General features: G+C 47.7%; 3 protein-coding genes across 3 annotated transcripts; all 3 read left to right on the top strand.

Annotated features, from left to right (window-relative positions):
- Positions 1–5,027: 5,027 nt before the first annotated feature.
- THUMPD3 (THUMP domain containing 3) lies at positions 5,028–9,742 on the top strand. The gene is made up of 9 exons (XM_042880954.1): positions 5,028–5,210; positions 5,546–5,623; positions 6,100–6,624; positions 7,531–7,661; positions 8,055–8,124; positions 8,492–8,607; positions 8,768–8,878; positions 9,085–9,208; positions 9,480–9,742. Exons 1-9 carry the CDS (start codon positions 5,028–5,030, stop codon positions 9,609–9,611), a joined length of 1,470 nt encoding a protein of 489 aa, XP_042736888.1. The 3' UTR covers positions 9,612–9,742.
- A 1,114-nt stretch (positions 9,743–10,856) lies between these two features.
- VHL (von Hippel-Lindau tumor suppressor) lies at positions 10,857–13,096 on the top strand. Its single transcript, XM_042880955.1, has 3 exons — positions 10,857–11,112; positions 11,187–11,297; positions 11,620–13,096. Exons 1-3 carry the CDS (start codon positions 10,857–10,859, stop codon positions 11,802–11,804), a joined length of 552 nt encoding a protein of 183 aa, XP_042736889.1. The 3' UTR covers positions 11,805–13,096.
- Positions 13,097–13,953: 857 nt separating this feature from the next.
- On the top strand, positions 13,954–27,454 carry LOC122185286 (interleukin-1 receptor-associated kinase-like 2). The gene is made up of 13 exons (XM_042880941.1): positions 13,954–14,107; positions 14,643–14,822; positions 18,188–18,358; positions 19,001–19,107; positions 20,500–20,694; positions 21,123–21,187; positions 21,623–21,737; positions 22,586–22,695; positions 23,060–23,255; positions 23,957–24,019; positions 25,027–25,227; positions 25,387–25,903; positions 26,180–27,454. Exons 1-13 carry the CDS (start codon positions 13,972–13,974, stop codon positions 26,296–26,298), a joined length of 2,175 nt encoding a protein of 724 aa, XP_042736875.1. The 5' UTR covers positions 13,954–13,971; the 3' UTR covers positions 26,299–27,454.
- Positions 27,455–27,594: the final 140 nt, after the last annotated feature.

Consider the following 27,594-nt stretch of genomic DNA (forward strand, 5'->3'; position numbering starts at 1 on the left):
GATATTACAATTGTTAGAGTTCATCTTAGAGAAAAATTAGAAAGACTTCATAAGACAGCTTTTCTGAAGAAAAAAAAAGAGAGACTTTGCAATTCCATCAGAGACTCTTTTGGCCCCCGAGTGATATTTGGCAGGTCTTTTAATATGCAAGCTGCAATTTACCTGCTAATAAATTAGCATCTAGGAAAACAAAGCTTCACATGAAAGCAGTAGTAAAACACAAATGCAAAGTGTGTGAATGCTCATCAGCATTCAGGGCATCACACAGCAGCCGCGTTCTCTGAGCCTCAGTAACCTTTTGCTCTCAGTTAGGAACTAATCAGACGTGTCAGGTGCTAACAGCAAACACCATGATGCACACAGGGGTAGTGCAGGGCGGGTCACTGTGATCCTTGCATTACCTCCCCATGTATTTCCCCATTATTTTTTATTTTTTTAAGAAAAGAGTTCAATTTTTGGTCAGTTCCTCCTAGAAGTCATTTTTAGATCACGCTTTTTTCACCTCTGAACACTCTCCCTTTTTCCAGACGTACAATTTGCAGCACTAAAAGTGAGCTCGGCCCTGCCAGAGCCCCCAGGAGCAGGCAGGCTCCACCACTGCGTGCCTTCTGTGATGCATGGCATCCCAACATGATGCTGTGCACCCACACCCAGCTGTGCCCGCCTCCCATGGCATCTCGTGCTGCTGCAGCTGCATTTTGTTGCTCAAGAAGAGCATGCTTGGTGCTCGTCATTGCATACCAGCATCCTCTACTGCTCATGTTAAATCCCAGCCCTTTCCTCCAATGCTCCTGGAGTCCCTTCAAGCTATGTGTTATCCACAAGCTCAGTACAGCCTTTTCTCTGTTCTACCATCCAAACCATTAATTAAAACATTGAACAGAGCTAGGAAGCCAGGCAGGCAGGACTGTGGGAGTCCACAGACCACGCAGCTGTGGCCAAGAGATGATCAGGAAAAGGACAGAGAAAACCGCAGTGCCCCGTTACACAGCACAGGAGGAAGTGGCTCTGACAGCTGAGGTTCCCAACAGCATGAATCCCACAGCAGAGCTGCAGGAACCCATGGGGATCTAGCAGTGAACTGCAAAGATGTGGCTGTAAAGGTGTCAGTCAGCACTGCTCCTTATTAGAGGTCAGCAGGCTGTGGGAAACTCAGAGCAGAAAGGTTCCGTGAGCTGCATTCCCCTCTTCTCCCACTATCGATGATATTTTGCCTTCAAACTTTGCTTCAAGAGAACTGAACAGACACCAGCTTTGGGAACATACACAGCCTGCTGCAGTGAGCACATCAAACAGCCTGAGGCTGCAATTTAACAGCAGTAACTGGGACAAGCACATCTTCATTTGAGCTTCCCATTACCACCGTTCCCCCCAATTAAACTACTCTCCTTCAGTAAAAGAGAGGAAGCGCAAGGTCTGCTTCCTTCGATCATCCGTTGGCCCACGCAAATGGTCTCATCCCGCAGCCCTCCTTCTGTGTGTGGTCCCCCGACCAAGTCATGTTATTTGAAACATATGAATGTAGCCTATGCGCTTTGAAACACTGACTGAAGCCGAAACACACATAAAAGCCTTCGGCCACAGGAAGGACTTGAAAAGCCACCTCGAGGTGGCCCCGCAGCAGGAGGCAGTGTCTCATTGCACATGTGCCCTCCCCCACCACAGCGAAGGCAGCTGGGGATGCTCAGGCAGTGGGAAAGCAGCAGCAGCGCCCAGCCGGCCTGAAGCTGTGGGGCAGCCTGAAGGCACAGCGCCATGGAGCTGCAGCCAGCCGGGGCAGCGCAGCCACGGCCTGCCATGTTAATGAGCGCACATCCAGCGTGCGTGTGGGGACACTTTGTGCTGCTCTGAGATCTCCTTGGGGCTTGGAACAACCTGGACCAGCGGGCTGCAGAAAGCCGTGCAGCGTGTGCTTTGTAGAGGTTCCCCATGGCGCTGGGGTGAAGCGAGCCCTGGCTTCACACAGACCGCCCAGCAGGGCCTGAGGGGACCTGCCAGCACTTTGTCCCTGCAATTCCAGCAGCACTTGGGCCTGTACCAACAGAGACCCCAGTGCTCTCCTGTGGGAAACAGCAGATGGACAGGGTGCTGGATGAACCCTGAGCCTGCACACAGGGCTGCAGGCAGCGTAACTCCGTCTGCAGGCAGGCAGGGAGCTCCAAAACAGATTGTGTCCCAGCTGCACGTGGTGCCCATGGAGGAGCTGTGCCTGGTGATGGAAGGTCAGGTCACTCAGAACTGGGAGCTGCTTCTCTCTGCAGCCACCAGATGATGCTTTGCTGTTTCAATTAAAAATTCCTCAGGAGACAAACTCTCCTCATTAGCAAAAAACATCTCACAAATACAGGCAAGCCTTGACAGTGGCACAGCAGATTCACTGCGGAATTTAACGACCTCCTCTGCTGACAGTACTGAAGCCTGGGTTTGTTTTGCGATAATTTATGCAGAGGGACTCTTCCATTCTGCCTGGCTGCAGGCAGGGGAGCCGTCACAGCCATTAAGATGATCTCAACAACAGATGGACGGAGCGTTGCATAAGCATGCCTTGGGTTTTGAGAAACAGTACGTGGATGCTCCTGTTCAGAGACCCTGTTGCAGGGTGTCCTATCACAAGATATGCGCTTATGTGTGCCACTCCTTTCCCAAACCAGCTCAGCAGGCACTGTGAAAAATCTGTTGCGTGGCTGTCAAAGCAGACTTCTGACCAGAAAGCTGAGCTCCAGGCTGGAACAGCAAGTGTGCTCCGAGCTCTGTGGCCTCTTTTCCCCACTTAGGCGGCAGGGAGGACAAGCAGGGCTGAAGCCCACAGGCCCAGGGCTGGCTTGCAGCTTACAGCACAGGCTGCCCAGGCACACACCAGTCTGACAGCTGAGGTTAAAATGCTGTGAAGAATCTGAAATTGTAAACTACCTCCTCCATTCTTGCTTTCATTTTATTCTTGTATGTGTGTGTTTACAAAGTTATCTCCATGCAAACTTGACTGCTGTCCAGCAGTAGGTGTTTGTAGGTTAAAGGGTTCCTACAAAAATCCCCAAATGTAATCTCATTTCTGTCCTAAATCCACGGAACATTTCTGTGCAGCAGTAAGCAAAGCAGGACTAAGAACAGGAAGGCGCACAGCAGGAGCCGTGGGGAGGAAGCGGTAAAGTTATCAGCCAAAGGCCTCCACAAGCTGTGCTCTCTCACAGAGGTTACAGAACACAAAACCTGACATGCCGTGCTCACCAAAATGCCTCCACTGCTGCTCAGAAGCTTTCTATATTGGAAGAGCAAACTATTTCTTCTCAATGCATACGGTTGTACACAGAGCTGGATGCCAGGCAGGTTTGGTGCCACTGCAGAAGGAATGGGAGCAGCAAAGAATGATAGAGACAGAGCAGTGCCCCTCAGTTAGCTTGTTTCTAGAGGTGATTGGCAGCACTCAGCGCAGCAGCCACTGATGTTCTGCGTGGGATGTGTGCTAACAGCCACTGGGAGAAGCTTGTGACTACAGCTCTTCAGCCACCCTTTCTTTTTGCATTCTAACTGCTGGGTGAAACAAGTCTCTAAAAATCTCTTGAACACCCTGGGAATCCACTTTAAGTAACATTTAGCAGAATATTCATTTCATTGGCGTTTCTCTGAACAGTCATGAAAACAATGCAGTGGTTTCCTGCCCACATGCGGGTTCCATGCAGAGGGCTTCACTGGTGGTCTGCAGTGCACTGGTTTTCACTGATGGTGAGCTGATTTGATCTGTGATACGGAGATCTAAGAGCTGGGCAGAGGGAGAACGCTCTGTGCATGCAGGAGGAGATGTAAACAAGGCAGAACATTTCTGAAGTTTCTGCTGGTTGTGATCAGCACAGCGAACCCAGGACAACCTTAAGATGAGCTTCAAAAGCTGTACAGGGAACCTAAGGAGGTGATTAAAAAATTAATTCACTCTACTAATATGTACATTGTATCTCAAAATAAGTTACGGCTAGATAAGCAGAATATAGGAACGTTGTCATTCTTACATGGATGGGTGATTTTTTTCATATCCATCAGAAAATATGTGACATTGTGTTTCTGCTGTTCATTAATTTGGGTATGTTTGGTCACCACAGGCAAGAGATAATCCTGCTCTGCCCTGCAGCGTGACACACGAGTACAAGGACAGAGCCAGCTGGGAGACACCCCGTGGTTGGGAATAGTCTGAACGCAGCACTGAGCTGGAGGAAATAAACACGCTGAGCAGATCTGCACTGAATGCAGGTAGGATTTACACAGTGTGGTGGCAGTGGCAGCTATTTACATGCTGCTATCAGCATGCCTCTCCCATACACAAGCATCTCTGTTGTCATTATCTGGTCATTTCAGAAAGAGAACAGCGCTGACTTTCGAGAGTCCTGATTCTAACTCAAGTCAGTACCTCTCATCTGCTTATGTTTTCCTTTCCCACTACCTAATTTACATTGTCGCTATGGTTTCTTTTCAGCCTCTCTGCTAAAGAGTCATTTCCATAATGGCTGAAACGTTTCCCTCCATTCAAGGATATTTCAGGCAATCACTTGAGTCGGCCCTGAGTTTGATTTATAAAGTCTTACACAAGCACTGAGGATGCTCGTCTTCTCCACTCAAGGCTCTCCTCGCAGAGACCCCAGCGGGGACCGTGCAATCCCGCACGGCTCCGCCCTTTCAGACACGCGGGACCGAAGGCCAGGTGAGCCCCGAGGTCACCGCGTGCCCCCAGCACACGCCGCCGCTCGGACGTAAAGCCCGGGAGGTCCTTGGGCAAAGACATCGCAGAAGCGCCGGCTGCTCATCATTACCGCAGGAAGGTTTTCCTTTAAGGAGTGAAAAAACGCGCCGCACTCGCGCTGGTGCCGCTCGAGCGCCGCCCGCTCCGCTCCGGGCACGGCAGCAGCGCGCCGCCCTCCCGCCCGCCGCGAGACACGGAGCGCCGAGCGCGGCCGGACCGCCGGACCGCAGGGGGCGCTGCTGCGAGGCTCCGGTGCGGAAGCGGAAGCTGGGCGGGCCGCGGCGCGCGCCGGCGTTTGGGCATGGCGGAGGCGGCCGGGCCGGAGGCGGCCGGGGATGGCGCGGCCGTTATCGGCGCCACCGTGCCCACGGGGTTCGAGGCGACGGCGGCCGCCGAGGTGCAGGAGAAGCTCGGCTCCGCGTCCCGGATCAGCAGGGACCGCGGGAAGATCTACTTCGAGGTGCCGGCCCGCTGCCTGCCCGAGGTGCGTGCGCCGACCGCGGCCCCCCTCGGCACCCCGGCGCCGTTCCGGCCGGCTGCGGCCACCGGCGGTTGTGGGCATAGCGGCGCCCCGTCCGCAGCGGAGCGCTCTCGGCTTGCCGCCAGCCGTAGGGCAGCCCGTCCTGCCGGCTGGTTCGTCGGGTTTGCCGTGCTTTGACAAAGGCGGCTGAAGTCAGCCAGACCCGGGCCGGCTTTTCTTACTGCTTTTGCACGTAAACCGGTGACCTCCGCGGCACGGCGCCGGGTCGGGTGTAGATGTAAGGTGCCGACGCATTGTAACCGATGGTAACGGAGCGCCGCTGCTCTCCCTCGCTGCAGGTCCATCGGCTGAGGTCCGTGGATAATTTGTTTGTTGTCGTTCAGGAGTTCAAAGATTATCAGTTTAAGGAAACCAAGGTGAGTTAATCGCTGCTTTCCCTCAGTTACGGGGTTTGGATAATCGTTGTCATTGTAGTGCTCTGAGTATTTCAGGAGTAAGGATTTTTAAAACGCTTGTAGTGCTGTCCCAGTTCTTTGTGGGGTTTTAAAACTGGAGTGTGGTTTTGTTGTCTGCCCCAATCCCTTCTGTTGTGTTTGCTTCGTGGGAGACCAAGAATGAGAGCAGCTGTGTGCTTGGAGGTCACCCTTGGATGGAGGACAATAAATCTCTCTTGGTCTCTTAATGTAGTGGTAGCCGTGATGCGTGATTGTTTGTTCCGGATCCTGTGGTGTAAAACACCACCCAGATGTGGCACCAATTGCACACAAAAAGTGCAAGCTGTGATCAGATGTGCAGCGATTGCATGTATGGACTAATTTAAGAGATTTAGAAAGAGGGTCGTTCTTCAAGAAAGGGAATGGCTTTGAAGTACAATTTCTTTTGTCTTTTAAAGGAAGATGCTTTAAAAGATTTGGAAGGTTTGGTTAAAAAACTGCCTTGGACTGATCCTTTGAGAATTTGGGAGCTGAACAACAGCTTAAAAAAGAAAAAGACAAAACGCAAAAAGCAGAATCTGCAGAGAACTGCAAGCAAAGAAAAGCTGCGTGATGGTGGAGAGGAGGAGAAGGGTGACAAAGCTGTGGGGGGGCAGGAGGACTGCGCCCCAAACATGGTGGGAACAGAGCCGGCTGTTGGCCAGAGTGCGGAGGAAACGCAAGGAGAGGCCTCGCAGAATGAGGAGGAGGATAACGAGCAGTCAGAGGCTAAAAACGAGCTGCGTGCCAGTTCTGGGGCTGAGACGAAGGCTGGAGATGATAGGAAAGATGAAGGAGATGCGAAGGTGTTAAAGTTCCGCGTTACGTGCAATAGAGCCGGAGACAAGCACAGCTTTACATCAAACGAGGCCGCAAGAGACTTCGGAGGAGCTGTGCAGGAGCACTTCCAGTGGAAGGCTGACATGACTAACTTTGATGTGGAGGTATTGCCTTGTGCCTTGCAATAATTCTATTTCAAAAATTGATTCTTAGTTTTGATTCTCAGAGAGCTCCAAAGTAACCTTTACAAGGTCGTTCTGAAGCTGGAAGTCATTAATGCTGAAATCAGAAGCATTAATTTCATGGCCATGTTACGTATATCCTCACACCCCACTGCTTGCTTGTCCCTCATCCCTTTTGTGACCCCCTGAGGGCACCTCTCAATTTCATGCTCCTGTTTGCTCTGCACGCACTCAAGATAAGCCATTAGCATCACTAAGCTCAGGGCAGCTGAGTCAGTGCTCAAAAGTTCTCCTCTCTGAGCTACACCGGATGGTTTTATACTGAGTTTTACCTCCTCTTACATTATTTGCTCACATGGTTACAGGGAACAAAAAGGGTTATGTTAGTTGTCCACTGCTTTTTCCCTTTTCATGGGGAAAGCAGAAATTTGGAAAGGAGGTCCAGCAGATATGGTCCATTAAAATTTTCATTTTGAGAGGCAATAAGGCGAAATGATTTTCTTGCAGATTCTTTTCAGGGCTGACCCCCTTTCTTGTAATGGTGTCTTCACCTTCCAGATTCACACTGCATAGGGGACCAGGCGTGGGGTTTCTATTGCAAATTCTGTTTGCTTTGTGAATGCTGCACTGTGACTTGCAGGACTTATCCTTACTTCTCCCCAGTAAATATAAAGCAAAGCTCTTTAAACATCGTCACAGAGTGCTTTTTGTGCAAGTGAAAAAACACCCACGCTGTCCTGACTGTGTCCTCATTAAAGGCAGTGGATGGTGCTCTTATAAATGTATTTCCTGACTTTGTATAAATCACAGCTGCTGGTTTAAACATTTACCAGATGTACTGTGGGAAACTTGTGTTACTTCTGAAATTCAGTTCCAGTTTTTCTTTAGGTTCTCCTGAATATTCACAATAATGAAGTAGTTGTGGGCATTGCGTTAACTGAGGAGAGTCTTCACAGAAGAAATATTACACATTTTGGACCCACAACTCTTCGCTCAACTCTTGCTTATGGCATGCTTAGGTCAGTGCAAACACATGGCTTTATATGATTCTTAGATAATAAGTCACTCTGCTTCACAAACGAGTTGCCTTATCCCCTCCGCTGCTTCCTTAGAAGCCATTTTTGTTGGTTCCTGTTAAAAGGGAATAAAGACATAGCAACACTGGATGCTTTCCAGCTTAGAAAAGAAAATACTTGCTGCAAACCATTAGCCAGTTTTCAAAATACTAGATGACAATTCTTGAAAGAATTTCACTGGACTGGCATGTATAAGTGCTGGTTGTTAAATGCAGTTAATGTTCACGTCTTGTATTAGAAGGGCTCAATTGCTGTGATCAAAACAGTTCTGTTTTCCATTGGTACAAGAAATTCACATGCTTTTTTCTCAAAGTACCTTTTTTTTCTGCTCCTCAGGCTCTGCGATCCCCAGCCGACAGATATCATCATTGATCCAATGTGTGGTACAGGTGCAATACCCATAGAGGTGATTCTTCCTTTCTTTTTAATGTAGTAAAACTCAAGACAGTATCTGCAACTGAGTAACACGTAAGTTTTAATGGCAGTAACTGAGCAGCCAACAACAGAAGCATCTCACCAACTTCTCAACAGCTCCAAGCACGCTTTTACTAAATGCCTTTAGTTTCCTTTCCAATAACAAGAAGAAGCAAAACCTAAAAGAACTTTGAGCCGTTAAGTTGCCTAAGGCCTGTGACACATCCGTTACGGAGTTTTAAAATCACTGACATCTGCTTCAGATTGCTTTGTCGTATTCTGGTGGGGTTTTTTTGGAGGGGGGTTGTTTCAAAAAGCAAGCAGTGTTCACATTAATGTTTATCAGTATTTCCCCCCAGGGAGCTATGGAATGGCCTGGCTGCTATCACATTGCTGGTGATAACAACCCGCAAGCTGTAAAGAGAGCAGCGAGCAACATCTGCTCTTTGCTAAAGAAAAATGAAAATAAGGAAAGGTAAGAGCAGTACAAGTGATTTTATTTTCCCATAGGCTTTATAGGAATAAATCTGTCTTGCACAGATTTTCTTGACCTTTTCCCTACTGTGTTACTGTTATAGAGTTCTTCACTGCAAAATATTTTCAGTAGCCCATATCTGAGGTCTTTGCTTTTGTAGCAGTGCTTCCTTGGCTGCACCCTTGGACATCGTTCAGTGGGATATTTGCAATCTCCCTTTGCGGACTGGCTCTGTGGATGTCATTGTGACAGACATGCCTTTTGGGAAGAGGTGAGGGACCACGAATTCCAAGTTCTTGTGTGTGACCATCACTGCCACGTGTGCTCGTGTGCCCAGATTTAGGGTTCTCTTGTAACTTAACTGGGCCTAATTGAGAAGTATGTAAATACTTTGCATTCAGAATGAAGGCTGAAGGTTTATGTGGTCATACATACATTTTTCAACAGTCACAAAGGAGATCTTGATCTGTGTTATAGGATAGGGTCAAAGAAGAAGAACTGGGATCTCTATCCAGCCTGTCTCATGGAGATGGGGCGGATCTGCACACCAGGCACAGGTAGAGCTGTGCTGCTTACTCAGGACAAGAAATGCTTCGCCAAGGTATGTTCTGAGTGAAACCTTAGAAGTAAAACAAACCTATTTGCAGAGGAAAAATCTACTGAGGAAAAAAACTTTAAGCTGACTTCACTATGGAGGGTGATGTTTTTCTGAAGAGATAAATAGCAGCATTTTAATGTGGTTTTAGACCTTATTCAGGTGTGATTTGGGATAGTCAGGAATAACATCTAAAGCAAATTTATCCTTACATCCTTGTCCTGAAGAAGCCACCACCACTCTTGGGGCTGTTCTTTGTGTTTTTTTTCTATCGTAGGCCTTGTCAAGACTGGGACACATCTGGCGCAAAAATCACACGGTGTGGGTGAATGTAGGGGGGCTTCATGCTGCAGTGTATCTTCTGAAACGCACCTGGGAAAGAGTGGAAGAAAAAAGGTCATTCTGGTAATAGCCTGTGTGGAAGAAGACAGCAGACACCTCCAGAACTTCCAGATGAGCAGACTGGTGAAGGAAACAGCTGAGAGTGTGTGTCTCTGTTCCTAAGCAGAAGGCAATAAATGTGAGAACTGCTTAATGTGAGCAATGGACCAGGGACCAACCTGAGAGCTCCCCGTTGTACTGTGTTCTGAATGTGACTTAAATTCTCTCTTTTCACCCTGCCACCCAAACTGAAAGTCAGTAGTGGTTTAGTAATGCTCTCCTTTGCCTGAGTCTTTTCTACTACGTCTGTTGTATTTCTCAGTTAAATGCTTGTTTCCTCTGCTTATAGTAGAAAACATGTTGAAGCATTTTTGGAGCCAATTAGCTGCTAATTTTCCCCCTGAACTGTAGAAATCATATCTTAAAATGCCAGTCTTAGTGTTAGTCACTTCAAAGGGTTTAGAGGTAGTACCTCTTTGCTGTAGGACTTTTCCAAACTGAAAGTTTGAAGTTTGTACTATTGCCCAAATGTAAATTGAGATGTTTGATACTTGGGTGAGAAAACGCTGAGCAGTGTGCTGGTGCTGCTGTTTGATGTCTTAAGTTGTACCTCAACTCAGTGCTCAGAGAGCTGTGCTGCCTCACCGCTGTGTTGGGGTCCTGCTGTGGGTGAGGGCGATGCCCCGTGCTGCCTTAGCACAGCAGTTGTGGTTTCTGTTCGAGAGCAGAGACGCTTCCAGCAGCTTTACCTACAAGTTTGTGTTTTGGTGTCTGTGTTGGCACTGAGGGAGGTGGTACGTTTGGATTTACGAGCTGACTGGAGCTGCTGTAGGAGTGCTGCCTACTTAAAGAATACAGTTCGTTCAATTAATGGAAGTTGAAAATCTCTTTTCTTCTCCACTATACCGCGATTTCTCAGACTGATTACTCAGCTCTTGAAGAGCAGAAACACTAATTACCAGCTTGTCGTTTCATTACAGTGTATTCAAGATCACACTAATGTGCTCAGAGGCGGATTAAGGAGCGTTAAAGGTTCTTAGTTCTGTAGAGGCACGAAGTCCGGGCAGCGTTCTGTTCTGCGCCCGCTGTGCGCTGCAGTTCGCGTTCTTCTCACCTCAGATGAGGCCAACACCAGCCGTCCGCCCGGCCCCGCAGGCGACGCCCTGCCCTGCAAGCGGCGGTTCGCGCAGCTGCGGGACGCGGCGTTACGTCGTTACGTCCTTGCGTTGCTGCGTCGCCGCGTCCCATCATCACGTCGCGTGTCGCGCTGCGCATGCGCGGCGCCCCGCCAGTCTCCGGTCGCTTCCGCGCAGGCGCGTTGGCGCGGCGGGGCCCCGCAGCCGGGATGGCGCCGCCGGCTCCCTCCGCGCCGTGCCTGCGCTCCGCCAACACGCGCGAGCTCTCCGAGGTCGTCTTCAACAACCGCAGCCCGCGCGCCGTGCTCCCCATCTGGGTGGACTTCGAGGGCCGGCCGCGCTACTACCCCGTGCTGCGGCCGCGCACCGGGCGGATCATGCACAGCTACCGCGGTGAGGAGCCGCGGGGCGGGTGGGGCGCGGCGAGGGCCGCGATGCACCGCGGGGCTGAGCGTCGCTCCCCGCAGGGCACCTGTGGCTGTTCCGCGACGCGGGCACGCACGACGGGCTGCTCGTCAACCGGCAGGAGCTGTTCGTGGCCGCGCCTGACATCAGCGAGGCCGACATTACGCTTCCAGGTGCGGGGCGCTGCGGGCTGGGGGGAAGCGCGGCGTGCGGGCTCGCGTTCGCCGCCGGAGAAAACGCGCGGCTCGCGCTGGTGGCCGCATCCAAAAGTGACGTTTTGTAGCTGAGAGGCGCTCCGCCCACCGGCGTTCCCGCGATCCTTCTGTCCGCCGTACTTAACGCGGAGATGGGAAGGACGCGGTACTTTCGGAGCGGCCTCGCGCGTTCTGAGTCACGCTGCCGGGTTCGTTTGCCCTCCCGTCCCGGGCGGCACCCTTCGCAGTGCGGTGCCCGGCCGCCGCTGCCAGGCTGCCCGCTCGCTCTGTTTCCCCGCAGTGTTCACGCTGAAGGAGCGCTGCCTGCAGGTGGTGCGCAGCCTGGTCCGGCCGGGGGATTACCGCAAGCTGGACATCGTGCGCTCGCTGTACGAGGAGCTGGAGGATCACCCCGACGTCAAGAAGGACCTGCAGCGGCTCTCCGTGGAGAGAAGCGAGATGTTACTGGAGGAAGGCCTCCACTAAAAGGGCTGCGCGTCCTGAGCCGTGTAGATAGCGAAGCACCGAGCTTAGGAGGAACAGCCACTGTAAAGTGTGCCCAGAGCTAACGTCTGCACTGAAGTTCTGGAACAAACTCAGCCGTACTATAGAACATTTGCTGTGCTGGTAGGTCAGATTCCAGAGAGCAGACAGTGCGGGAATGTTCTCCTTTGTGAGGGCTCTGCTCCGGGTTTCATGCATTGCTGAGCAGGGACCGCAGTGGCCTGGCACAGATGGGGCTCAGAGGAGTTTGCTTCGGACTATTTCAGAACATTCCATAGTAACACGAGATTGGGGTATCTGTCTGGAGGAAGTGCGTGCAGCTCAACTTCCTCTGTGTTAGAAAGTTATGCCAAGGATTGACTTAATCCAGACTCTAAAATCAGTGGCAAAGCAGCACCAGGTTTGCTTGAATGATTTGGTTTTGGTGGGAATTTGCTCTCTCACATGCTGAATTTACTTTCAAATCACAAATTGTAGGGGGTGTTCATGTGAGAGCTTCCACAGTTGCCTTCTGAGCACTGGGCCCAACAAAACTTCTGAAAGAAAGATGACCTAAGCATTTCTGTGTTAGCCTCTGTCTCTGTGTGTTCATAAACCCTCATTGTAGCAACTCTGAAGCTAACGAGTTTTTACACAGAACATGCCTTGAATGCCTTAATTTGTCCTTCTTTACCGAATTACTGCTTCGTTTATCTCTAGATGATGGAACTTTGTCAGCCATACAGACTGCATCTTGGTTTTGGGAGCCCTTTCTGCTCTGCGTCTCTGTGCCCACACCCTCAGCTCCCATACTGGTATACCAGGAGCATTCCCACAAGGTGGGTGCTCTGTGCCCCACCTTTCCCTTGTCCCAGGGATTGGCCTTGAGGAGCATGGTCCATCTGGGCTGCTGGTGCCCCCTGAAGCACAGAAGCTGCCCCAGCTGCAGGCCTAGCTCCCCGAAGCAGAGCTGTGCTTTTCAGCAGGCCAGCTGCACAGAGAGAAAGGATCTTGGCCTGTATGTTCTCTTCCCCATACCTCAAATACACAGCTGTGTGTCTGTATGTCTCTGCGTAACTCAAAGCAGATTGTTTTTAGCAGATAGGTGAATTGTTCCCCAGGCAGGCGCAGTGCTGCTCAGTGTGCAGAGCAGCAGGTTGCTAACAGATAGCAGCAGGCTGTTCTGTGGCTTGAGGTTCTTAAGTATGCAATGGCTGCCCTTCTTGTGGACTTGTTTTTTCTTAAATGTTTGTGTATGAACTGATCTTTCTCATTAAAACGTAAATCCATGTTAACTCTTTGATTCTAATGCTGTCAGGTAACTATGCAGTGGTTGCAATGGCACATTTGCTCATGTTCCTGAAATGCCACTCGTGGATGCCGTGGGATTGAGCTCAGTTGGATTCACTGCACTGCTCCTGTGAGAGCTGCGGGGAGCAGTAACTGGAGGCAGTCAGGAGCAGAACCCCATTTAGTGCTGCTGCGGGGCAATGAGTGGAGCTGCGGTTGCAGGAGCTGGGACATGGGCACAGGCACACAGCTCCTGTCTGCTACTGTTACTTGAAGGTGAAGGCTGTGTAGAATTGTTTGTGTCTCAGTTTGAAAAAGTGATTTTCAGTTCCCATGTGAAACTTCTAACTACATACAGCAGTCAGAGCCAAAGCGAAGTCACAAACACGGACAGGTGCCGTTCTAAACAACGATGCATGCATCACGGACCTTCATTCACCCTTGTGGTGAACAGTTCTGCGCTGTTCCTGGTGCAGGGAGCAGCCCGGCTGCCTCGGGGCAGGGCCGGCTGTGCGGGCAGCCGTGGCTGGCGGTACAGCTCTCGCTACGGCCCAAACGGCGGCACACAGAGCGTCCTTACGATGCGGTACTTTAAGTAACGGCACGCCGTGGGTTTGTTTACTTGACGTTTCGGCCGCGGTTTCAGCGGTTCCCCGGCGCGGGGCGGGAAGCGGACGCGTTCGTGGCACCGCGAGGTTCGCGATTCCCGAGGCGCGGCGCAAGGAGCCGCCCGGCGGAGCGGAGCTCGTAACGGCGTCGCTCCCGCGGCTCCGATCCGCCTCTCCGCCCCGCGCAGCCCCAGGAAGCCGCGCCCCCGCGGCAGGAGGAAGCGCGGGGTGCCCCGCCCGGCGGCGCTCAGTGGGGCCACGCGCGGCAGCTGATGGCCGCGGGCGGACCGGGGTGCCGCGAGGAGATGGCGCCGCCGTCGCCCTACGTGCACAGCATGCCGGCCTGGGTGCTGGAGGACTTCTGCCAGAAGATGGACTGCCTCAGCGACGGCGACTGGATGCGCTTCGGTGAGCGCGGCTCCCCGGCTCCCCCCGCCGCTCTCGGGCCCCACGCCGCCCTTCTCCCTCACCACCCCGTTCCGCGTCTCCCGGCCTCCGCCGCGTCCGCTCCGCGTCCCCCGCAGAGCCGCCCGGTGCCCGCCGGTGATGACACGATGCCCCCCGCTGCCGATCCCCGCCGCCGCCCGCGCGGCCCCTCCCGTCCAGCCGTTGCCGTCCGCTGCCACGACGGGAAGGTAACCGGAGCCGAGCGGCGCGCGGCGTGCAGGTGAAGGCGGTCGGGGGACGGTGACGGCGCGCTGAGCAGGCTGAGAGCGGTTTCTTTTTGGGTCTCCGCATAACAAACTTTTTTTTTGAACGTTTGAAAGAATAGAAATAATACCCTGCTTCCAGGAACTGGAATTTCTTCACGTCCACGTAGCTAACGTGTGGCGGTCCCTGCTTTTAAAGCCGAATGAAAGCTTTCTGTGTACGCAGCGCACCGTGCCTGCCCTGCCTGCCCTCGCTCTCTCCCCTTGCTAACAAAGCCGTCCCGTCTCCGCAGCCTCCTACGTGATCACTGACCAGACCGAGCTGCGGAAGATCAAGTGCATGGAGAAGACGGGGATCAGCATCACCCGCGAGCTGATGTGGTGGTGGGGTGTGAGGCTGGCGACCGTGCGGCAGCTGCTGGACCTGCTGCAGGCACTGCAGCTCTACCGGGCGGCTCAGGTCATCCTGGACTGTAAGTATCACCTGTGAGCAGCCCGGCTCTGTGCCCGTCCCCGTCTTCATTGTGCAGGCTGAAGGAACTCTTTGCTGGGAACCTTGTGCTCCAATTGTGAAGTCTCTGCTGATTCTTATTTTCTGCTCATGGTGGGAAGGGGAGAGCTGACCTAGACGAGGGGCTGCCGGTCTGGTCTGTCAGCACAGCTCGTAGTGTCTCTTAGGTGCTTCAGGAGCTGCCAGAGTGAGGCTGTGCTGTGCATGAAGGATGGCTCTGTAACACATTCTTGCTTTCCCACAGAGCTGAGTTGTGAATGTGTGAATTTTTCTTACGTCCTCGTTCCCCACTGAAATTCTGCTGTTATACATTAAATGCCAACAAACTCGTGGCAGAGAGACCTATCAGCAGTGATGCTTATGCATTCTGCTTTCCTGCACAGTGAGAACGTTCCCCAAAGGAGTGCTTTGCCCACTTCACTGTTCTTGCCTTTGTCCCATTTGCTGTATTTTAGTTACTTTTCTGAGTTGGATGATGATACTTTGAAAATGCTGTATCTAATTAAGGCAAACCATTGCCCTGTAGAAGTTACAGCACTTTTAAATATAACCTGCAGTTTTTCTCTGTTGAAATCAATGTTTAAGTGGCAGCCATCCATTGTCATGAGCCAGTGGGTACCTTAGCTCAGCTCTGTTGTGGGACCTGTGGAACCCTGGACGAGACGCTCATCCTTCCTGCCTGGGCTGCCCTGGCAAGCTGACAGCAGCCTGTACTCTCCTCTTCACATATTACCATCCAAAATCCAACTTTCTTGGGAAAGAAGTGTTTGTGTGACTTTTCACGTTCTCCATAGGCAGTTGTGAGAAAGAAAAGTTAGAGGTTTATGTGGGCCAAACTGAGCAGAGAAGTACGATGCAGGTGGACAAGGGTATGCTGACAGCAGTGCATGCTGACAGGAGATGGAGGTGTGCGGGGCACTGCCTGCACGCAGCTGGGGAGGAGGCTGAGTTCTGCTGTGAGCTGCCCGTGGGCAGGGCTGGCAGCACACACAGCTGGCACTCAGCGACAGGCGTTGCTCATGGAAATTCCCACTGTGTCACAGTTTGCTTGCTGCTGCAGTTCTTTATATAGCACAGCTGGGTTTTTTGTGGGTTCCTGGTGTTAGTGTGAGTTAGAAACTTCATTTTAGGATGGCAAAAAAAAGATCTTTAAGGTGGGTGTTCTGAATTTCTGTTGATTAAAAAGAGATATTAAGCACAAGCGTGCTTTAAGCAAATTCCATCTCAGTAAATGAAATGCCATTGCCACCCACCCTAGCAGCAGTGCTGCTCCGCAGAGCCGGGCTGTGACAGCCCTTCGTTCAGCAGAACCGCGCTGGCTGCACTCAGTCACCCCACTCAGGAGATGGTAACAATGGTAACAGAGCTACAGGAAAGTGAATTTTCATCTGCCCTAACGAGTATGGTAGTAAACCAGTTGTGAAATGTGGCTGTGAGGGTCCAGCCTGAGTAGATGGGATTGAAAACAACGTGAAGAAACTGGATCTGGAGCTCTCCAACGCAATAAGCCTGGCTCCTCAATAATGCTGTTTGTACAGATGCTTTGGAGTAGCCGGTGGCCTCCACGCTGTGGTAACTGTTCTCTTCCATGCCCACTGCGTATCTCACACTGTCCACGGGGATTTCTGGGTGCTGCTGTGTACGTGCTGCAGCTGGCTGCTCCTTCAGCTATCGCTGTTCTGCCCGGCCGCAGCACTCTCAGGCCCGCCTTTGTTTGCAGCCGGCTCACTTTGAGTGTTCCTTAATTCTGTGTGTTCACTGATTTGCTGTAATCCCACCCTGTATGCTGTGGCTTAATCAGAAAAAATCTGCACTCACCTGCTGAGAAACAACACCCCTTTGTTTCTGGTTTCCTTTGTGACGGGAGGATCTGTGAAATGAGAGCATTCCGTGCAGGGTGGTGCAAGGAGCTGGAAGTGGGTTTGGTTTTCAGTTCTGTTGGGCACTTCAAAAAGCCACTGTTCCAACTCCTGACAGTTACTGTGTTACCGTAACACTGTTCAGCCTGACTTGCAAGACAGGACACCCAGGTGAATGTTTCGCTGGCAGATTACTTGCAGGAGAGTTGTTTCTCTTGTTTCTGCCTTTGAGAATTTCTTGCGCAGCTCTAGTCCCACTTCTGGATATCTGTTGGAACAAACTTTTTCCTGTGTTATTTCTTTAGTTTCAGCAGTGACCTGTTTGACTGATGTGCAGGAAATTGCAAAATTCATGAAAAACCATGAAAAATAGGTTGAAAGAGGGAAGTGATCCAAATTGTAGAGGCTTCTAGGTCAAAGTACCGGCAGGGGAAGGTCAGCAATTGCAGAACGCAGGGACTGCCGGTTGGAACGGAAGGCCTGCAGGGTGCTTGAACTCCGGGATTACCAAAACCTGTGGTGTTTGTGATCTCACAGCTTAAAGCTGGTGCTTTAACAAAGAAACAGAGCTGATTTTCTGTTCAAACCTGCATTCGTATTGGACGCTGAAGAACAATTACACAAACTCCAGAAGGAAGTCAAAGGAAAAAGCTTGCCCTTCACAGATGTGCTCCCATCTCCGGTCCGAGCTGCACTGACTGGAATTGTCATACCTTGCCTTCTAAGCTTCACTTCTACTGGAAGTGGATTACAAGGAGCATAGATGAAATTAGAACTCCAGCTTCCTTCTGTCTTCAGACATCCCCAGTGCTTTGTTTGTGCACAAAGAACACAAGCTATTGTCTGATTGCAAATGCAGAGTGCTGTGGCTTTTACTTAAGATGACAAGCTGATAAAACAACACAACAAAAAGCTTATATTGGTACTTGTGCTTATTTTCTTTCATATCAAAAGATTAATTCATATTTTTATAATGTTAAATGTTAATGTTAAATGTAAATGTTAAATATATTGCTGATAAAATATACTGGATAGAAACAAGAGTACAGAATTATAACCAGGAAAAAGTGGTTAATAGGCACTAGAAAGTTCTTGTGTCATCTCTGGTGCACACTCAGCATTTCCAGGCTCCTCCTCCCCATCATTTACCTCTCACAGACCAGAATTCAGCTGCTTTGTCAGGAGGTTTTGACAGCTCTGCATAGCAGAGTATCTTCATATCTTTTTCTTTCCAGTTTGTTCCTGTCCCAGTAGCCTAATCTGATTTTAATATTTCCTTGTAAGATGTATGTGCTCTTCAAGTCTGAATTTAAATACCAGCGCTACTGAAACAATTCAACAATAACTGTAAAGCATTCATAATGTTTGTTCTAATGGATAGTCCATTTTTCCAGTGGGGATTGATCTGTCAGGCTTCCTGCTGCACAGTACTGCACGGTACTCCTCTTTCCTTTGATCTCCTTTGCAGGGATATCACCCTCCAGTGTTACCACCTCTGAAAAAGAAGAGCTGGTAGAGCCACCTAAACAGGAGGACGTATCTTTAACACCCACGGAAAGCAAACACAAAGAGAGAGAAAATGAGATAAGTCTGCTGCCATCGCCAGAGCCTTCACAACCAGGAATATCACCAGCACGTAGTAAGTAAAATAATACAATCTGATTTTCTGTAACAATGAAATGACTGTATGGACAAGAATGCTGAATTTTACTGTAGTGTAAATGAACACATTCCTGTTCAAAATGGTCCCAACCGAATATTTGCCTTTTACCTAGCATTGCTGTCTCCTGAGCTGTCAATTCCTAGCTTGATCACACAGCCACCCATTCCTCCTTTTTGTACCTGTCCTGGCTGTGAGAGAATACTTCTCCCAGGTCTGTGTGAGCACCAGTGCCATGCTAACAGTAGAGTTGTGCGTGCACTTCACGCCCACAGTCCTTCCCTCCACACAGCATAAATCTGGGCCAATGGAGAGCGGTGCAAGCATCAGCAAGCAGCTCTGTTGGGAGATGGAGCAGAACCATGGTGTGCTGAGGAGAGCATGTGAGCAGCAGTGCAGGCAGAGGCTCTGGAAGCTGCGTGTCCCTGAGCCAGGGCTGGAGGGATCTTCACAGTCATCACACAGAGGAAGCTGGACAAAAGCTCCATGTGTTTAGGTGGCATTTCACATTTTGACAGCCATAGGTGGTTAGGCATCTCAGCAATGGATGCTCATAATGAGTCAGCGGCAGCAATGGCACAAAAAAGAGGTGTATTATCAGTGCTGCTAATTCAATTTCAGATGCTGTTTCTGGAGGAACCTTGTATTCGCTTCCTTCTCCACCACCTCCCCCAAAAGACCTTTTGAAATCGTTACAGTCAAATCCTTCTGTCTCATCAAGTGTGCAGGTAAATCCCTTTAGTTCTCATTGATTATAACTGTAAGAATTTGCTTTATGACACTGTGTTTTTCAGTTAAGGTTTACTCTTCAACTTTATGTTTAGACTGAATTTAGCACTAATTACTTAAATTTTGCTTCACTTCTTTTTTTCTTTTCTTCTTTGCCCACGCAAGACCAGTGAGGGATGCATTTAACAGTGCTACATGGCTTAGCATGGCTGACATGCCCACGAATAGCAATTAATTTTGAAGGAATTTCCACTATAGATTTTGCAGCAGACTCCAGTATTTCTAATGGGATCGTAGGACAGTGCAGCATAAGTGACTGCCTAGTTGGAATGTCACACTTCTAGTTTAAATATAAAATGTGGTTCCTGCTGAAAACTGGGCCAGTGCCACATTGAGGTCAGGTTGCCCAGAGCCTTTTCTAGTCGAAAACTGAAAATCTGCCATGCCTTGGAGCCCCATCCCAAGGCTCAGCCATCCTGGGAGCTGCTTTGCTCATGCTCCTGATGATTTCAACACAGTCTTCTGTTATTCCTTATAGTTATGTAGTTATATAGTTATTCCTTATAGCTCTCTTATCTTCAAGACCATCTAGGTGGAACCATCCTGTACTTTTTCATTGTGTTTCCCAGATCCTTGTGTGCACTCTGGTCCCAACCTAGTCCTGCACTGACCTCTTTTTTTTTGTTTAATTTGATTTTTTTTTCTAAAGAAGATTGTGCTTTAAGACTTATAACTCGTCCAAGATGGTGTGGTTCAAGAGTAAAAGCAGGAGGAGAAGGTTGCTACAAAGAACACAGTAATTTCAGAATTTCCTGAAGGGAAGTTAAGGTTTTGTTTTTTCAGGTCTGGAATGAATTAAGGTTGTGAAAGCTGTACAGTTATGTGTAGGCTATAGTGGAACTGTAATAACAAGTGGCATGAGGACTTGTCTGACTGGAAGCAACTATTTTGCAACCACTTCAGAAGTAGCTGTGCAATTCTTAGGAGAAAATAAGTACATTATAGCATGAGAGACACTCCTTTCTGATCCAGTACCACGATATAAGCCTTAGGCACAGAGACTAGTGGGCTTTGTAGCTTAAATTGATGTCACTTTAAATACATGTAAGGAATTTTAAAGAAAGTTTACTCTGTTGTTTGGGGAGGATGGAAATGCAGATTAGCTGTTTTCAGGTGTCTTCTACTGTGAAGAATATTTCTATCAGCAAGACAAATCAACACAGGTATTACAAACGGAAACCACACGGAGTGATTGCACAGCACCTGTCACAATTTCTGTCAACAATCACAACGCTCATTCAGCTCATGGAAAAGAAACGTGATGCCTGAAAGAGATGGAGAAAGCATATAAGTGTTTATGAGATTAACTTGTTTCTTCTTCCAATGTGTAGCCCTGCAGCTCTTCTACTCCTCAGCAGGAGACGATGACTGATCTCCCCAGTGGGAGCCTTTTGTGGACCCAGAAAGAAGTTACTAATGCCACAGATGGCTTCAGTGACAAGAGCAGAATTTGCGAAGGCACTTTTGCAGATGTCTACAAAGGTCAGAGGCACAACATGGCGTATGTCATCAAAAGACTGAAAGAGGCAAGTGCTCCACTTCTTTTTCTTTGCAGGAGGTATTTTATTGGAATCTCTTAAACAGCTGTCATTTAATATTCTGTGGGCAGAGAACAAGAACTGCTATAAAAAAGGAGGAATAAAAGAGAAATTATGTTAGTAAACCTAGATGCAGCAAACACGTATGTGAGCTTTTCCTCACATGGGTAGTTCAATTCACTGGATTTGTGGGAGTAGTCTGGGGGTAGCTAGTATGCCTGCGTGGATAATAGGGTCAGAAATGTCTTCATGCCAGTTTTTGTTCTAATGTGTAGCTGTTGTCTATGACACAATATGGTTACCAGTGAAAACAGCCTGTTTGCTAAAGTTGTCATCTAGAGACTAAAAGTGGGAGTGCAGCACCTCAGTAATTAGTGTTGAGATTCTATTGCATGTTTTCTTTTTTTTTCTTTCAGACTGAATGCACAAGCCCAAATTCCACCCAAAGATTTTTTCATACAGAAGTACAGATTTGCTTTCGGTGAGCAGTCTGTGTATGCTGCATGCACTGTGCTCCGGGCTGTTCAGTCACACTGATGTGTGCATCCCCCAGGCACTGGCCTGTGCTGGGGACTGGGGTTATGCCCTGAGGAAGCAGCATACCTGTCTGCCAGAGATGTGCTGTTCCCTGCAAAGCAAGCGCTGCCCCGTGCCACTCTTGGACATGGTGAAGGCCTGGTGTCTCCTGAAGCTTTGTACCCCTTCTGGCTGCTCAAAACCTGGTTGTGCTATGGCCTTGCCTCTGCTGCCGGTGTAGCTTTCTGTGAACCCACTCAGGGCCGTTCTGTGTTTGTGGCTACAGAACAAAACTTCATTCCTGACTCTCTTGAACGTAGGGATTTATTCTGGCTTAAGAATGCATTTTCCTATGTTGCTTTCATTTCATTTGTAAATCATTACTGATTTGTGCCTGCAGGTGTTGTCACGTCAACATTTTGCAGCTGCTGGGTTTCACAGTAGAATCTGAGTTGCACTGTCTGATATATCCATACCTGCCTAATGGATCACTACAGAACAAACTTCAGCATCAAGTAAGCAGATAACCCGAGCCCGTTATTTATCTGTGATTACAAGTTATTGTATGAAAAGCAGAAAGATGTCTTGTAATTCTAAGAAAGAGACAAAAACAGCCCAGATGAGCTGTCTGCAGGTACTACGCTCTTTTTCAGTTTTACTACAGCAAAGCAGATCAGGTCAGTGAAAAGCTTCTGCTTTGCAGCCTTCAGATTTTTCAAGTAATAACTAATCTGCAAAACATACCTATCTATATCGTAATATTTCGTTGGAATTGGGAATGTGGTTCTCATCATTTTCATTCACTCCTACAACATTTCAGAAGGGCTTAAGAGAGAACACTTTGAGGTGTTCAGACCTACTGGAAGAGCATTTACAGAGACATGACAGAAGGAGCAGAAAAGCAATCCATCAAAACCAGACCTGTGCTCTGTGATGGCGTATAATTGATGCTGTGAATAAGTATGATCTATGCTGTATCCTTATCTCACTGTTGTCACAAGGCAGGCATGCAGTGTGCAAGAGTAAGTTCCTTCCTGGGCCTAGAAATCCCAAACTCTGCCTTGGACAAAACTTTTGATTTAGGCCAGCTGGCATTTTGCTTATCACAGAATCACAGAATCACAAGGTTGGAAACGACCTGCAAGATCATCTAGTCCAACCCCCCTCCCATTCCTATTAGTACCACAAGCTACTAAACCATATCTCGAAGCTCCTCATCCAGGCGCCTCTTGAACGCTGCCAGGGACGGCGACTCCACCATGATTGCAGTGGGACCAAAACAGTCTTTAGAATGAAAATGTACTGCTGCTGTGTCGTTTTCATTGTCAAAAGAAGACAAAACGACCCCATTGCTTCCTTGCAGGATGATTCTGCTCCACTGGCGTGGGAGACACGGATTAGTATTTCTGTGGGACTCATCCGAGCTGTGGAGTATTTACACAATTTTGGAATTCTTCATGGGAACATCAAGAGGTGAGGGGTTTGGCATTACCTGTACACTCATTAATTCCAGGATTTCTTCAACAGAAGCACCTGAAAGCTTTTATCATGTTGGTATTCATCTGCAATGTCATTCTGCTATCCCTTGTTCTGTAGGATCTTCACCTGATCACCTTTAATTTGTCTCCCTTTTATAAATGATGGAAGTGTTTTCTTCTGAAGCAATGCTTGGAGTGCTTTTAAATCCCCTCTTCCTTTCTCCCTGTCTTTACCCTTTCACTGTTACACAGCAGGTCAAATGCTGGAATTTTTCCCGCTCAGACCTTGCCTTAACTTGAAAAGCGTAAAATTTCACATCAAGTTGAAGTAATCACTTGACCAGTGCTGTCTTTTACAGCTCAAATGTCTTGTTGGATGAAAACTTTACACCAAAGCTTGGGCATTCAGGTCTGCGACTGTACTCTGCTGATAAAAAGTCCGAATGTACTGTGATGAAAACCAAAGTCCTGCAAGCTTCTCTTACTTATCTGCCAGAAGATTTTGTCAGGCATGGGCAGTTATCAGAAAAAGTTGACGTATTTGGCTGTGGTGTGGTAGGTTGCCTTTTTCCATCTTCTGTTGCGGTTGTTGATGTTTGTAGACAGGAAAACGGATGTATGAGCACATTCCCCACGTAGCTGTTTGTTCCTGCAACTTCATTCCCAATTGCTAACTGTATAACAAGCTGAGATTCTGTTTCTAATTACCTTCATGTTCCAAATCTACTTCAGTTTGTGGCAAAGTGATGTGAATCTTATGAACAACGAAATGGCAAAATGTAGCAAAAGATGTATTACTGTTGGTAGGTTGAGAAAAAGAGTAGCAGAAAGTTTTCTGTTTGGTTCTCACAGTTGTGACAGACTGGCCCCATCCACTGCTACAAACATCTGTCAGTTTGGAAGTTCAGCTGAGATAAGAGTTCAAAACGTCACTTGTCTCAAAAGTTTCCATTTTAACAGGAAGTTTCTCTGTTTGGTGTCATTTCCTATATAAATTTATACTGACAGTCTTCTTTTTGAACTTCATTTGTTTTTTTATTATCTGTTGTACCTAAGTATAAAATCTGGACTTGACTCTGGAGGTAGATTTAAGCTGTCATAAATACTGCCCAAATTTGGCACCGTTAAGTGTTAAAATAAAAATGAAATCTAAAATGCCCTGACAGTTCAACAGTTCAATATTCCTTTACATACAGACATTTAAAGACAGAGTTTATTGTCAACAAATTGTTTTATCTGTCAAATAAACTTTCTAGGTCTTAGCAGAGATACTGACAGGGATAAAGGCACTGGATGAAGGAAGGAGCCCTGTTTATCTGGTAAGGAAAAGCAGAAATAATGAACACTGACATGAGTGAATGGGGTTGCTGTCATAAGGTGAATTTACATGTTATAGAAATGCAGTTTGCTTTACACATTTTGCAGAAGAGATTTTCTAGAAATTCTGTCGTGGTTCCATTAACACCAACAGTTCATCACCTTTAGACATGAAGAGAAGTACGTATTCCCATTTCACACAGCAGACTCATGAGCACTGGCCTTGCTGATGTTAGGAGATGCTGCAGCAGAACTGGCTTTAAGCTCGTTCTTATTTTCACACTTTGTGCTGAAATGCTGCTGCAGGCTTGTTTGTGCCAGGAAGGTGTGTGACGAGTCACACGGGGGGAATCTGGGTGGGCTCTGACTGCAGTTGCTCATTACCATGTTTATCAGGCATTTAGTATTAATTGGTGTCTGGCCAATTTGTCCAGGCTGTCATTAAAACTACGCAGACTGCTTTCACAAGCAGCCAGAACTGCCCAGGCTCACTCGATACCATTAACACCATCTTCATAAAAACAGACTCCACCTATAATCCTTCTGTGCAATGCACTCCTTCTGGTTTGCCATGTTGTTGAAGCCTTTCAGAGGAAGATGGTAGTTTTCATACGTATAATTTCCAAACCGTTCAGCAACGTCCAAACAGCTTCAAGAAACAAAAGATCCTGAGTTTGTGATTTCTTTTAATAAATATTTTTAAAAGTTCTGTGCAAAAATGCTGCTATGAGCAGTGTTGACGATTTTTCATTCCTTTAGGTGGGTATAAGCATAGAGCAGCTGGGTTTGCTTTAGGCAATGCAAAGACAATCTTTGGCCATTCCTCTACTGTGAAAGCAACATTTCTGTGACTTTACAAAGGGAGATCAGTTACTGTTTTTAGATCTGTAAGCCAGCTGTTAAGGAGCAGTAATAACAAGTACATGGGAAGACTTCTTAGTGATTTAGATGGAATTAAACATTGCTATTGATTTTGTCTTCACCTAATGTACCTTTCTCCTTTGAATAGAAAGACATGATTGCTGATGAAATCCAAGTAGCAAAAGAAAACTCACGCTCCAAAGCCAAGAATTTGGAAAAGCTAGCTGCCAAGGAAATATGCTGTAAATACCTGGACAAGAAAGCAGGACATTTGCTGGAAGAGGTTGCTATTGATTTTGCCTCAGCCATCTGCCTTTGTCTGAGAAAGAAGAATTCTAACATAGCAGAGGTAATATTTTAACAATCTGATTTTGAGAATTTTGCCTTCATGACAGCAAGGTCTAGAGCTACAACTTTTGTGCCCCAACTTTTTTGGGCTGTCGGTAATGTGTGTAACAAGGGGTACAGGGATTATTCTGCATTCGCAGATTTTGTTGTTTTAAAACAGGTGCTTGAAATTATGGAAACAGCTGAAAATAAATTGAGAGAGCATTACATCTGTGGAGGCAGCACTCCTGGGTTTTCCATGAATACTCCAGAAGAAACCGATGATGAGACAACCAACCTCAGCATGGATGCCCCTTCTGCAGGGCAGAATAAAGAGGACAGCACGCAGCCGGTGCTCCTGGCCACTGGTGGTCAGTGCACACCTTCAGTAGGAGTCGTGCCACCGGACGCTCACTGTTTGCAGATGTCACGGGTCCCTTGTGAATCGGATGAATCGATGAGTTTCATCTGGAATCCTGATCAGAAATCTGCAGATGAGCTATTCAGCAACAGCTGTGACAATTCAGAAAACACTGCGAGCTCTGACTGCAGGATAAAGGAGAAAACAAAAGCAAACGGACTCTGGGAAAGAAACGTAGTATGCATCAGAAGTGACGACAACTTGGAAATGGCTGCTACTGCACAAAGCACATTTCAGTCCAAAAATGCAGACCTTGACTCTGCGTGTTCATCCCAAGGTAAATGTAGATAAGGCTGAGGTGCGGGTGCAGAACGTTCTGCTGTGCGATGGTTTGGGTGCTGTGGCAGAAGTGTCCGTGCTTCCCTTCTAACCCAAGTCTTCACAACAGTTTGGGCTCTTATTCCTTGCTTAGGATTTTACCAATGAATCTACAGAATGTTCTGTTTCCTTTCTGTCAGTTTTTCTAAACCAGATTTTTAATTTAAAATTGCTGTCTGTGCCTTAGATGCAGATAGATTTTTTTTCTCAGTCTTTGGAATTTTTTGTTTTTCAGCGTTAGCCAGAGAGGCATCCTGGAAAATAAAAATAAATGACCAAAAAAAGAAGCTAATGGAAAATATTTTGCTGTATGAAGAAGACAAATTAAGCAGTTCTGAACTTTTTGATTCTTAAACCAGATGGACTTACTAGCTGTGACCAACGTACAAGAAGAAACAAGGACAGATTCTTCATTAGAATCATTAGAATCTTCATTAGAAATAGATGGTAAAAGTATACCTCTCCTTGAAGTCTGAGTAGCAGATTTGGATCAGAAACATTATCCTTCTCTGAAGAAAAGTGATGGCGCTGAGAAGAAATAGAAAATATCTTTCCTAGAACAGGCTGAGGCTCAGCGCAGCTCTGCCAACAGAAATGCCTTCTTTCTTCTCATCTGCATTATAAAAAAAATTAAGGTCCTTTTCTTGTGTATTTCAGAAAGTATCTGCAGATAATAGGTGTCTTATTAAAATACCACAGTCCTAGAAGTTACAGAGCAACCACTGATCCACAATTGGTTAGCAATGCCCTTTATTGTCATTGCATGCTATACGTGGAGACAAATCTTTGATTGAAGAAGGTTTCAGTTTTCAAATGATCTGTGTCATACACTCTTTGCCTGTATACCCAAGAACACTGTGTTAGCAGAGAAGGGAATTTCTATGCATGTTCTCTGACATATTCTCTATGGTTGATCTCAATTTGAATTGCACTGAAAATAGCAGTAAGTAAATAACTGAAGACATGTTGATCTGCTCTGTGGGCTGCTGTACCAGCTATACGTGTTATGTCATGGAGGTCTAAGCAAGTTTCGCTGTCAGGAGCTATAGGACAGCAGTTACACTTCATAGGGTGTCTCCGAAAGTTGTTTTTCTTCCTAAGTGTCCTTTAAACATTGTTAAGGCTTCTTGTTGTGTTTCATGTGGTGGCTACTATACATTTTGGGCTTTAATTTAAAGTGTCCTCAATTTTATCATCAGTCAGTTGAAATTTGATTAATTGTATTTATTTTGGCAAAGGGTAAAACAGTGACAGATGAGCCATGAAGCGGGCTGGCTCCTGCAGCCTCACAAAGCCAGCTGTGTTATTCTTTCCTTTGTTCCGTGTTAGTCTTAAACATATTCTGAGGTATGGAACCTTACCAGATGTTTATTAAGAGCGGCATAACACAGCTAATATTCTGCATAGTCATACAGTAACTATACTCTTATGTCAGCTATTTGATACTGTGTTTTAATCTCAACCTTTCAAATTTATACTTTATTAATAAACTCGAGAATAAAAAATGGAAGAAGCCCTGTCTATATCCAGCTTTCTCACAACTCATAGCACAGAAAATCTCCTTTCTGCATCTCTCTGAAGCATTGCATGTGTGTTCATGTACAAGCACCCAGCAGCTCCCCGCACTCAGCCATCAGCGACTGTAGCAGC

This window comes from Lagopus leucura, unplaced genomic scaffold (assembly GCF_019238085.1).
Source record: "Lagopus leucura isolate 7727_CA_CO unplaced genomic scaffold, USGS_WTPT01 Super-Scaffold_100028, whole genome shotgun sequence".
NCBI lineage: Eukaryota > Metazoa > Chordata > Aves > Galliformes > Phasianidae > Lagopus > Lagopus leucura.